Raw genomic sequence first — 13524 nt, forward strand, 5'->3', positions numbered from 1 at the left:
TACCACCAAGCTATTCCTTTAGCCCCAGAGCTCCTAAGTCAAGTCTAGTTTTATGAAATATGTGGTAAGCTTCATAGGGAACTCTTCTTTCATCAGATTGAATTTTCACTTTCATAGGTTCTGTTAAAGGCTTTTATAGCAAATCTGAAGTCAGGTTCGCCTACTGTTCGGCGGACAGCAGCTGGCTCAGCAGTGAGCATCTGTCAGCACTCTCGGAGGACACAGTACTTTTACAGCTGGCTCCTAAATGTGCTCCTAGGTAAGATGCGGGCAAGTGAGCGGACCCGGCACCATTGCTTACACAAGATAGGCCTTTGAAAATCTTTAACACCATATGATCCCGTAGCTTCTAGGCTGGACCGCTGGCTAATGGGTAAACATGAGCTGCATTGGGGCTGCTCTGAGTTCCCATGGGGTCTTTGAACTCATGCAGAATGCATCTGTGCCCAAGGACACCAGGCAGTGAGTATAGGCCAGTGTTAGCCCCACCTTCCTTCCCAGCCTGGCTCTCCATTCATGGGACCTGAGCTGTGCTTCAGCTCCCTGTAACATTTGTGCCCTTTTAGCCTTTGCTACCAGCCTTGGGGTTAGGCTCTCCTGTGGTCTCTTCTTTACAACAAATTATACCATGCGTCTCCAAGCAGCAGATCAGCTGTTAAAAACAAGAATGTGGATGCCTTTGTAGGTCTTCTGGTTCCTGTGGAGGAAGAACACCCCACGCTCCTGATCCTTGGTGTGCTGCTCACATTGAGGTATCTGGTGCCCTTGTTGCAGCAGCAGGTCAAGGACACAAGCCTGAAAGGCAGCTTTGGGGTGACGCGGAAAGAGATGGAAGTTTCTCCCTCTTCAGAGCAGCTTATCCAGGTGGGAGCCATGGAGGTGATTCTAGTCTCTACACTTAAAAACGGCACACACTTCAAGACCCAGTTAATTTGGATGAAAAGAGGCAGAGCCACAGGCCAGCATTGTGGGCTCTGGAACATGACTGTTGGGTTCCATCCCAAGAGGCCACCTCTAGCCTGTGATGTCTATGTGTCATTGTCATTTCACATAAAGGTGCATTGTATCACATTAAGCCCTTTAGAGTTCCCCCCACCTGGCATAGGGACTGCTCTTAGCCTGTTTTAAAACCAGGGGTTATGAAATGTGCTATTCCATTCAGTGAATACTGCTTTAGTGCCCACTGTGTGCAAGGCATTGGGGTGGGGCAGCTACTGGGAGTGCAGGGAGCATTTCTGCTGCAGCGTCTCCCCACGGTCTAGTGCACTTATCTGGGCAGGGTCGTACACTAAGCATGTTGGGGCAGAATGTAGCCTTTGGTAGACTGGCAGGAGCTCAGTGTGCTTTTTGAAAAAAAATTAAAGGTGTATTCCACAAAAAGGAGAAACACATTTAACAAATTCAAGAGAGCAAATCTTTAACCCGGGAGTGTATTCAAAACAATCCTGTGATAACTGTTGTGTAGCATGTAGTTCAGTTAGGAACTCAAGAAGCATGCCTTATGACAAATAATATGACCAAGAAGCTGGGAAAGGGAAGCACATCCCCGTGTTGTTCACCAGGAGGGGAAGAGGCAGTGAGTGATTCCATGAAAACCAGCAAGATTTATAGAGGAAACTTGATGGTCCAACTGTGAAGCAGGTCCTCATGCATGCTAGGCAGGTGCTCTCCCACTGAGCCACATTCCCAGCCCCTAAAATGTAGAATAAATTTAAGTATGTAATGAAATGAAAGAGAATCTATTTGACCATTACTCTTGGAAGATTTTAAGTGACACAGTAATAATAACATACTTCTTTTTGAGTTATTACATTAATAGGCTTTGGAGTAAATACTGGTTATGTGCACGTGATAAAGCTGAGTTTTAGACTTCCAGGTGGAGTTTATTCATGTAGTCTTAAATAGCAGCATGTGCATGTGGTCAGTCTGGGCAGTATGAAGTAGCACTGTTGCTGACATTTCTAGAGCAGTAAAGGAGGTGAAGGAACATGGGCAGTGGTCTCCTATTCAGATTGGCAGCTTCATATCACAACAGGGTCTGTAAGCATTTTCTTTTCTTTTTTTTTTTAATTTTTATTTTTAAAGCATTCTTTAAAAAAAAAAAAACCCACTTTATTTTATTTATTTATTTTTATGTGATGCTGAGGATTGAACCCAGTGCCTCACACATGCTAGGCAAGTTCTCTCCCACTGAGCCACAGCCCCAGCACCTCCACAAGCATTTTCTATCAGGGGCCAGATAGTAAATATTCTAAGTTCTCCAGGCCTTACCATTCCCATTGCAGCTACTCGGCTGTACTATTGTAACATGACAGTGGCCACACACAGCCATAGGTATGATGAGTTCCAGTGAAACAGGAAAAGCAGGCCTGAACCAGATGTGGCCTGTGGACTTCAGCTCACCAACCCCATGATTTAGGGCTGTGGAGGTTTCCATCAGAATGGAAATCAAGGATTAAAGGTAGCTCCCTAGAGGACTTTGCCTTTTTATTTTGTACTTTCCTCTACTGATTTTTTAAAATGTATTTTATGATAGTAAAGGTAGGGTTGGCCAGTTTAGCAAATAAAATTACAAAATGCCAGTGAAATTTGAATTTCAGATAAATAGTAATTTTGTAATGTAAGTATTTTCCAAATCAGTGGGACATACTTATACTACAAAATTATTGTTTTCTGAAATTCAAATTTAACTGGGCTGCTTGTGTTTCATTTGGTAACTCTGAAGTGAAAAAGTAATTCATTTTGTTCATATGAATTGTGATTGAGTATTAAAATCACTAATAAGGTTTGACATATGCCTTTAAAATTTCGGGTGAATCTGTTGGCATCTGTCATGTTTCTGATTGCTGAATGTGTTCACCTGACTCCACCTCAGTGTCTCTTGGGGTTGCCCCTCTTTCCAGTTTCACAAAATGGAGATGTGAATTGACTTGCTGCTGTTTACTTGAATATGCAGTGGGGGACTGGGGCGTGGCTCAGTGCCAGAGGGCTTGCCTAGCACCTCTGAGGCACTGGGTTCAATCCTTAGCACTGCATAACAAGTAAACTAAAGGTATTCTGGCCATCTACAATTATTAAAAACAATAACAACAGTGTGCTGCTGGGCACGCCTGTAATCCCAGCAATCTCAGCAGCTCAGGAGGCTGAGGCAGGAGTATTCCAAGTTCAAAGCCAGCCTCAGCAAAAGTAAGGCACTAAGCAACTCATCGAGACCCTATCACTAAATAAAATACAAAAAAGGGCTAGGGATGTGGCTCACTGGTCAAGGGCCCCTGAGTTCAGTCCCTGGTATTCCTCCCACCCCTAAAACAAAAACAACAAAAATGAGCCAATGAAAAATCATAGGAATTTAGGAAGCAACCTGGAAACTAATGCCCACAGTGATAGAGGTGATAAAGAAGAGTCTGGAAGTAAAAATTCTAGGCTCAACCTTTGCCCGCAAAGGCCTTTGAAAGACAAAGTGAAAGCTGGGACTGATATCTGCCTCCGTTTCTAGGTTTACGAACTGACTTTGCATCACACGCAGCACCAAGACCACAACGTGGTGACAGGGGCGCTGGAGCTCTTGCAGCAGCTCTTCCGCACACCCCCTCCAGAGCTGCTGCAAGCACTGACCACTCCAGGGGGCCTTGGGCAGCTTGCTGCGGCTCAGGAGGATGCCCAGGGTCGAAGCCGCAGCAGGAGCATTGTGGAACTTCTAGGTGTGTTCTCAGGTTCTCAGTGAGTTCTGCCACAGCTAATTGTGTGGTATGCTTGTGACCTTCTGTTGCATTGTGGGTCCGCACCCAGTTCTTTGCGTAGACTTGCAGTGTAGGCTTTACCAACAGAAGACCTAAAGTTTAGAAAGAGAGGTGACAGAATGAGACCAAACATTTAAAATCTGGCCTCCTGGCTCTGCCTCTGATTTGGCTACCCCTCCCTTGGATTTTTAGGTGTCATTAAATGAAAACATTAGGGAAAATATTCCTAGGACCTTGTGCTAATTTGCCCAAGATGGTATCTTCAAGTCTGCATGACAGTTGTATAGTTCCTTGTGCCCTGTGTTTTCTGACTTTAGAAAATCCCTATGATTTTGAGCCCTTCCACAAGGCACCTCCCCAGCCCAGTCTGCTCTTTTTGAGAGAGTTGGACCCTGATTCCCTGAGGGGCTGAATTCTAGAGCAGGGAGCTTGGTGAGCCCTTACTCACCTGAGGTGGCCCTGGGAGCTGGGCTAGCTGGGAAACCCTGCATCTCAGCCTGCAAAAGTGAGCCTGGGGTACAGCAGATCTTTGGGGGGATGCTCTGACCCAGGGCCTCTTCTAGGCTGCTGCAGTGTGTGAGCACACCTAACAAGGTCTTTATTTGCTGCATGGACACACTTAGACACTTAGAATTTAGACATCTGATTGCTGCTTTGTAAACGTACTGTTTGCCCTGAGCAGAAAACTTTAATAGGCTCTCTCTGCTGTCCTTTGCATTGAAGGACTCTTTTCTCTATGTAATACATGCCTCAGAGCTAATTGGTGGAAATACTCATCCCTAATGATTTTTCCAATGAAAATTTATGCTTGATTATTAGTTGGGCAAAAAATCTGAGATCTCTAAACAGTTTTGATTTGACTTCTAAAATGCAACTTAATTTAACTCTTGACATTTTAATCATACTTTTAGAACTATATTTGAATGTAAATGTAACTTTTATACTAGAATTAAAGTGTTGAACTTTGGTATTTTAGCACTTCCTATGGAAATATGTTCATATTTTCCCTTATTTTAAAGTTGAATAAATTTTTTGATGTTTTTAAAATTTCTTCTAGATTTTAGCAGCTTGTTACCTTTCTTTCATCTGTTACTTTCTATGATTTGCAGCTGGAGGGAGTTCTTCATGCAGCCCTATCCTTTCAAGAAAACAAAAAGGTAATGATTTCAGAAATCTAAACTTTGTGTTGAACCTCACTGCTTTTCCTCTGTCTCCATGACATATCTGGTCCTATCTTCACCTAGTAGAGTGGTTGTGTGGGCAGATGTTGCTAGAATCTGGGAACTAGGTCTGAGGCTATGTAGGGTGGCTTTTTAAAATTGCTTCTCTATCAGAATTGTTTTGTCATCAATTTCTTTCTTTTTCTGGTTATGATATTTTATTGTTTTCAGCATTAATTTTTTAATGCCTTAGGTCAGAGATCAGTAAACTTTTTCTGTAAGGGGATAAACAATAAATATTTTTGCCTTATGAGCCAGGGGGTCTCTTTTGCAAGTGTTCAACTTTCCTGTGGCAGGAAAGCAATTACAGACGATATATAAGCAATTGGACATGTCTGTGATCCAGCAAAACTTTACACATGCAGGCTAGGCAGCTCCTACTTCTAGAGAATGTGTTGTATTTTATAAAGGCAACTTACCCTCCTAATAAATTTGCTTAGTATTAGGAATGTTATTAGATAGTATCTTTTGTAGTTAATTAATTTAGGCCCAGTTGTCATTTATAGCCATATTTTAACTTTGTACATATCAAAATGTTCTGCTACAACGAATTCATTTTTATTTATTTATTTATTTTTTGAGAGAGAATTTTAATATTTATTTTTTAGTTTTCGGCGGACACAACATCTTTGTTTGTATGTGTTGTTGAGGATCGAACCCGGGCCACACGCATGCCAGGCGAGCGTGCTACCGCTTGAGCTACATCCCCAGCCCTCATTTTTATTGTTAGTGTGTTTCTGATATAATCTGATAGTTTTCATACCCAGTTTTGTTTTTTTTTTTAGTTTTATTGATTTTATTCTTTTAAATACACGACAGCGGAATGCATTACAATTCTTATTACACCTACAGAGTACGGTTTTTCTTATCTTTGTATATAAAGTATGTTCATGCTAATTCATGCCTTTATAAATGTACTTTTTTTTGCATTACAATTCTTATCACATATGTATACCACAATTTTTCATATCTGTTTGTGTATAAAGTATGTTGACACCCAATTCAAGTCTTCATACATGTACTTTGGATAATGATGTCCATCACATTCCATCGTCTTTGCTAATCCCCTGCCCCCTTCTTTTCCCTCCCACCCCTCTTCCCTATCTAGAATTCATCTAATCCGCCCATGTTCCCCCTTCCTAGCAACACCAATTATTTTCTTTTCCATTGTGGATTTCCATAGGAAATCATTTCTTTCATTCTGTTTTGAAATCTGATCAGACTAATCCTTTTTCTGTGTGTGGTGCTTTGTGTTTGAGAGCCTAATAATACTACTTGCAATATTGAATGGGATCTTAACAAAAATAATATTCTTGCTGTCTCTGAATTACATAGGCCTTTCTTCAAAGATCTTGGAATCAGTACTTAGGAATCAAGCTGGGTGAGGTGGCTGGTACCTGTAATTCCAGATGTTTGGGAGGCTGACGCAGGTGGATGACTTGAATCCAGGAATTTGGGATAAGACTGGGCCACGTATTGAGGCCCCGTCTAAAAGAAACCAAAACATTTGGAAACCATCATAGTGTGGAATCCTTAGTCTGTGATTTTAGAGAAACATAGAAATTGTTTAAAGACCAGTGGGATTCTGGGAAAAGTCAGTCTCTGTGTTCTTGCGATAGGAGAGATTTTTGGACACTGAATTAGATGACTGACATCACTTAAGATGAATTGTTCTCCCCTCTTATAAGTGCTTAGGACATGGATATTTCTTCAGTCTTTACACATGTTTTTCTGTTTTTTTTTTTTTTTTGTTCCCCTTCCTATTTTAAGACATTTTTGTGGCAGTCACAAATTTTTTTTTTTTTTTTTAAGTGAAATTGAAAAATGTGCCACACTGGCACATTTTTCCTGAAGATGAAAAGCATTGTTGTGTTGGATGTGGACTAAGGGTAAGGATCAGAGGTGGCCTGAAATCTCTTCTCTGGTTGCAGCCTGCCCTGGTTCCTTCTAAGAGGTGCCCTGGGGAGGCTTCCACAGCACATATTTGTACACCCTTGAATTCGAGGATGAAGACTGTATTAAGGTCCACGTTCACTATTCTGTGATAAAAGATCCCATTGTTTAGTTTTATGCCACGTTGCTGTATTCATTTTACCTAGATTTTGGGTTTCCTTTGCTGATTTTATTTTGTGCTTCTAAGGTCTTGTAAGTTTATGGAAGTTAGCACAACTCTGACTTATGTTAGAAATTAGAAATTGCCAGTAACTATTTAGATAGTGTCATTTAGTGACATTCATATGTAGTGTAGCCATAATGGTTGTGTCCAGTTAAATCATATTTCAACTTTTGGTTTCTTTTTTCCTTATGAATGTAATTTTGAATATGAACTATAAAATGTATTTTTAGAACTTTCTTAAATATTCATTCTCTTACATCATATAGTACTTGAGTTTTGGTAATTAATCATAGTCTAGAAAATTAGAAGATAATAAAATGAGAGTCATTTTTATTTATATATAAAATTTTTTTGTTTAAATTCTGATGTGCTATTGGATATAGGAGTTGGACATTTCACTGCTAATAGAATTGGATCTTTTTAGTTAAAACTTGCCATTTTACGTTAAATAGTCATATAATTTTATTTGTAATACTAGTAAATATTAAGATATTAATTATTAATAATTAAAATATTTTGTGGTACAGTTGACAATCATCGCTGTTAACATTTTTCCATATAGGTTTGAATTTATTAGTATTCTAAACATAATATGTTTGCATTGTTTCTAGTTAACATTTTTTTAGAGGAATAAACATGTATGATCATAAACTATGAGGATAAATTAAGTATGATTTTCAGTTTAGGATGTATATTTATTTGATTTTTCAAGTCCTTACTCCCAGCAAACTTACAGGGACTGTGATTACATTATTTATCAGGCAGAGTGCTCATGGGAGAAGAAGAAGCCTTGGAGGATGACTCGGAATCCAGGTCTGATGTCAGCAGCTCTGCTTTTGCAGGTAGTTTTTGTCAGGAAGTAGCTGGTATTGACTTTTATCTGCTGTCCCCACCTCAGCCCTCCCCCACCCCTCAGCCAGCAAACAGCACTGGTCAGGCCTGGCACAGTAGGGTCAAGACTGCTCAAATAGTGGGAAGCTCTCCCAGGTTCTCTTTTTATGTTCACTTTGAAATGTGCAGGACTGTGTGTGCTGTGATGGGGGCTGTTGTGAAGTTACGCTCATCCTCCCTGAGCATTACTGTCTCCTGGTAGGGCTGGTGGGTGGAGGATGGGTCCTGCTGAGGAGGAGGAGATAAGGAATCGTCTGTTGATGATTTAACTTGAAAGAATCTACCTCTGTTTACACTTAGTTATCTAATTAAGTTCTTTTTATGCTTTTCTATAAAAGATGAATTTTAACTTAAGACATTAATAACTCGATTAAATGAGGTGGTTTGCGATGTGTAATCCTATCCAAAATAATATTTTTAGATAGATGAAAATAGGTCCAAGGTATTTGGGAAGGGAAATCCAGGTAAAGCCAGTCATAAGTACTTTCATTTATATTCCAAAATAAAGATAGATCTTATTTCTGATAATAAAACTAAAAAAGATAAGAACAAAAAATTATCCCTGTATTAAACAGTATAAACCTCAAGTGCTCCTGACCTAGTTGCCCCCTGGAATGACCACTGCCCACAGCGGATCCATCATTTTGAAGTAGTTTGTTTTTTTCTTCCTTTTTTTAAAAAATATTTTTCTAGTTGTCAATGGACCTTTATTTATTTATTTATATGTGGTGCTAAGAATCGAACCCAGTGCCTCACACATGCTAGGCGAGCACTCTACCACTGAGGCACGGCCCTAGTCCCTGAAGTCGTTTTTATGTCGTGTTTTGTTTTGTTTTGTTTTGTTTCTGAATGGAAATTTAAAAATGAATCTAGGAAAATGTGGTATATATTTATCCTGCAGGAGACTGGGAGTGGATTAGGGATAATAAGTAGGGCTTGGAAGAAGGCACATGCCCCAGAGCAACTGAGAATCTGCCATTGTTCCTGACCACTGCTAGCTTAGAGCCCCAGGTGTTTTGTTCCCTACAAGGGCTGGAGTAGTTGCTCAAGAACTTAAACATTTGCTTTTTTCATGTGTGTGGTATTGGGGATTGAACACAGGGTACTTTACCATTAAGCCATACCCCTAAGCCTTTTTTCTTTTTTCTCTTTGAACATTTGTTATTGGTGCATTATTGTTGTACATATGATGGGATTTGTTGTTACATATTTGTACATGCACACAATAATAACAATATAATTTGGCCAGTATGACTCCCCAGCACCTCCACCCTGCTTTCCCATTTTCTACACCCCCCCACCCATTTTCCCCTTCTCTGCTGATTTCACTTTGATTTTCATGAGCTCCCCACGTCACCTTTCTTTGCCTTTTTCCTCTCTAGTTTCCATATAAAAGAGAAAACACGTGACCCTTGACCACATGAATTTGGCTTATTTTGATTAACATAATGGTCTCAGGTTCCATCCATTTTTTTGCAATTGACATAATTTCATTTTTTTCTTTATTTCTAAATAAAACTCTTTTGTGTGTACATACCCTCTTTTCTTTATCCATTCATCTGCTGATGAACACCTAGGCTAGTTCCCTAGTTTGGCTACTGTGAATTGTGCTACTGTAAATATGGGTATGCATGTGTCACTGCAGTAAGATGACTGTAGTTCTTCAGGGTAAATACCGAGGAGTGGTACAGCTGGGTCATAGGGTGTTTCCATGCCTACTATTTTGAGGAGCCTGCATTTCCAAAGTGGTTGTACTAATTTACACTTTCACCAGTAGTGCAAAAGTGTTCCTTTTTCTCTCCAGCATTTATTATTGTTTGTATTCTTTTTTTTTTTAATTGTTTTTTAGTTTTAGGTTGACACAATATCTTTATTTTTATGTGGTGCTGAGGATTGAACTCAGTGCCTCACGCATGCTAGGTGAACACTCTGCCACTGAGCCACAACCCCAGTCCTATTGTTTGATTCTTGATGACCACCATTCTGCTTGGTGTTGAGCATTGGCTTTTATAGTGAAATACCACTTGAAAATATTCATAGCATTTAAAAAACATCTGCGGGCCTCTGGATATGGCTCAAGTGGTAGCACGCTTGCTTGGCAAGTGTGAAGCTCTGGTTTGATCCTCAGCACCACATAAAAATAAAATAAAGATATTGTGTCCATCTAAAAAATTAAAAAATAAATTTCAAAAAAAATCTGCTATTGAAGGTTTTCTTACTTTTATGATTACAGTAGTCAGGTTTGAAGATAGCCCTGTGTGCTACTACTTCATGTTTCTACTGGATTTCAGGATGCTTTGCAGTTAGAATATATGATGGCAGTGAACTTTTTGTTATTTGGACACCTCTGATGCCCTGGTGGAAGTTTTCTCTGGCCACCTGACCAGTGAGCATTTCTTTGTCTTCAGCCTCCGTGAAGGGCGAGATTGGTGGTGAGCTGGCTGCTGCTTCAGGGGTCTCTGCTCCTGGGTCTGTGGGTCATGACATCATCACGGAGCAGCCACGGTCGCAGCACACGCTGCAGACGGACTCTGTGGATCTGTCTGGCTGCGACTTGGCCAGCGCTGCCACTGACGGGGATGAGGAGGACATCTTGAGCCACAGCTCCAGCCAGGTCAGCGCTGTCCCATCTGACACTGCGGTGGATCTGAACGATGGGACCCAGGCCTCCTCGCCCATCAGCGACAGCTCCCAGACCACCACTGAAGGGCCTGACTCAGCAGTCACCCCTTCTGACAGTTCTGAAATTGTAAGTGGGCAGAGGGTTCACCATCTTCCAGAACTCCTGTGTGTACTCCTTAGCTCTTTCCTGGAAGCCAGACCCGGGTCCTCCTGCTCATTGTTCTCCTGTCTGACCTCAACCCCCCGACCAGTAACAGTACAGCACAGAGGCTGCCTGCTCAGGTCTCTGGAGGGCTGGGTCTTGTCTGATACCTTCACCAAGGAAACAGCCTAGTGTCTTTTGAACACGAGGGTCAAAAACTAGGTGAGCTGATTGTAAGCACTGCTGAACTATGTTCACTTGACTTTCTTTAAGATCTTTTATTGGGCCCTCTTTAATTTATTGTGTTTTAAATTCCCAAGGAGCCCATTATTATACTAATCTGTAGTAAGCACTGCTGAACTATGTTCACTTGACTTTCTTTAAGATCTTTTATTGGGCCCTCTTTAATTTATTGTGTTTTAAATTCCCAAGGAGCCCATTATTATACTAATCTGTAGTCTTCAAGAAACTTGATTGATAACAATAGTGTAAATTATTTTCAACACTTTTTTTGATTTTTCAGAAGCATCTTCAACATGTTCCATTTTATAACAGTATGAATTTCAGTCCCTTTATTCATGGACAACAGTCAGGGTTGTCTAATCAGAAACTTTGGTACAAATGTATGCTGAATTTTATGCCCCTTATTTTTCTTTTTTATTTTTTTACTGTAGTAATGTATGCATAACACAAATTTTACTATCTTAACCCTTGTCCCCCACCCCCACCCCCTGCCTTAGTGGTGCTGGGATTGATGTCTGGACCATTTTGAGGTGTGAAGTTCTGTGGCATTGAAATACATTTGAACGTTGTCATGCAACCATCACCATCATCAAACTCTGCCATTCTTTTCATTTCCCTAAACTTGAACTCTTCCTCTGCGGAACCCTAACCCCCTCTCCAGCCCCTGGAGACCACCATTCCCTTTTCTGTCCCAAGTGTGGCTTGGGTCCTTCACACAGCTGTGGGGTTGGTCTTCTGCATTTGGCGTGTTTCATTTCCCATCCTGTCAGGATTTCACTTAGTAGTTGTCAGAATTTCTCAGCTTTTTAACCCTAAACAATATTCTATATATGGATTGACCACATTTTGCTTATTGCTTCTATATTTTAACTGTTGAAATTTGTGCTGTTGTGAACAGGGACATTGATATATCTCTCTGTCTTGTGTTCTTTTGGATGTATACCCAGAAGTGGAATTGTTTTTACATCCCAGGTTTAATTTTAAGAAGTTTATGTAATTAAATGTTTTACTACTATTGAGTATATTTTATTAAGGACATGGTGTGAATTTTTCAGCTTGTCTCTAAATTTTAAATTATGCAGAATATTTCTAAAATAGAAATGAGATGCTGGAATGAATATAAAACACTGAATTACAAATAAGAAGTAGAGCATGCATTGAGATGTGGCCACAATAGTGCTGGTCGCCTCCCCTGCCCCTGTGCTGTCACCAGCAGCTTATTGTCCTGATGTGCCTTCAACTTGGAGCTCTGAGCTCACAGATCTTTAAGGAGCAAAGCGTCTGCCCTTAATATGTGACCCATCGCCTGGTTCTTCTAATTTATGAGGTGCTTCCATATCATTTAATCTCTTAATTGTTTTAAACTAAATTTATCTTTTAAACGATAAATTCATTGATTACCTCTTTTCTAGGATTGTTCCAAAAGTGGGGGGTGAAGTCTAAGCTCCAATGCCTGAAACTCCTCTTTCCTTTGACTGATATTCAGGGCAAGGGTTGTCAGACCTTTCTAGAAGGGGTCAGATAGAACGCAGTTGGTGTTGTGGGCTGTGTGGGCTCTGTGGCCAGTTCAGCTTCTCTCATCTCTCCTGCTGAGTGTGAAAGCTGACTCAGACAGCTTGTAAACATCAGGCTGCACTGTCTTCCAGTAAACCCCTATTTGAAAGTAGGCCCTGCGCCAGGTTTGACCCCTAGGCCATCATTTACCCACCCTTTTCCTAGAGAGTGCTCTTATGCTGAGGACAGATGATAAACCAGTAATCAGATTACATAAATAAGCGCATAGGCAGGTGGCAGGAAGTGCCTCAGAGAAAAGTGAGCCAGGATGCACACACTCCCTGTGCTGGGAGGAGCCTTGGCTCTGGCTGTGTGGCCCAGAGTCCTGTATCCCTTCTGTGCCTCACTTTTCTATTCCATGAAGGTGAGGCTGATGGGTACTGTGTCTCTTGGAGATGAAGGAGGCACTGCACGTGAAGCATGGAGGATGTGTAGTGCTTCCATTCCACAGCAGACTGCCTTCTGGGCAGTGAATGTTATTAACTAGCTCAACCTGTGGGAGGTCAGCCTTCAGGAGGTAGGCAGAGGAAATACCTTTCTTCATTGCTTTTGAGTAGGTAGCTTGATTTTTTTTTTTCCTTTTTCTCTCATGAGGAATTTGGAGTGTTTTTTAAAAAAATGATACAGTAGTATAATCATTTCAATAATAATTTACTAGTCGTCTTAGAAGCCATTGATCATTTTTTCAGATAAATCATACAGAAGATTTCAAGTGGATATGAGATGTTTAACAGGATGGAATTATGATCCGAGTTTATGGCTAAACAATAGCACTTATTTTTGTTGAGAAGTGTTGTCTTTATTTCTAAGTTACCGTAAAATTTATTCTCAGAGACATGAGTTTTCATTGGGTTTTTTGTTTTTATATCAATGAGAGAAGTTTTTTGTTTGGAATATTTTTGAAATTTCAGAGTTGTAAAGCTTAAATACAGTTGTGGATGTGCAACACACTCTTGGTGGTTTCTACACATATGTTGATGCGCACTGCGTGGTCTT

At 40.6% G+C, this 13524-nt stretch overlaps 1 protein-coding gene across 2 annotated transcripts in view; it reads left to right on the plus strand.

Moving 5' to 3' along the window:
- HTT (huntingtin) overlaps positions 1-13524 on the plus strand; it is a 145896-nt gene that overhangs the window by 50710 nt on the left and 81662 nt on the right. For both annotated transcript variants that reach the window (XR_014023355.1, XM_081304714.1), the window contains exons 7-12: positions 118-259; positions 686-864; positions 3497-3701; positions 4850-4897; positions 7838-7918; positions 10376-10716. Coding sequence is in view for 1 of the 2 variants with exons in the window: in XM_081304714.1 (XP_081160840.1) it covers positions 118-259; positions 686-864; positions 3497-3701; positions 4850-4897; positions 7838-7918; positions 10376-10716 (996 nt within the window). In the remaining variant the exon portion in view is untranslated. The remainder of the gene's footprint in view (positions 1-117; positions 260-685; positions 865-3496; positions 3702-4849; positions 4898-7837; positions 7919-10375; positions 10717-13524) is intronic.

Source organism: Spermophilus citellus, assembly GCF_964194105.1.
Source record: "Spermophilus citellus genome assembly, chromosome: 8".
NCBI classification, from domain to species: Eukaryota; Metazoa; Chordata; class Mammalia; order Rodentia; family Sciuridae; genus Spermophilus; species Spermophilus citellus.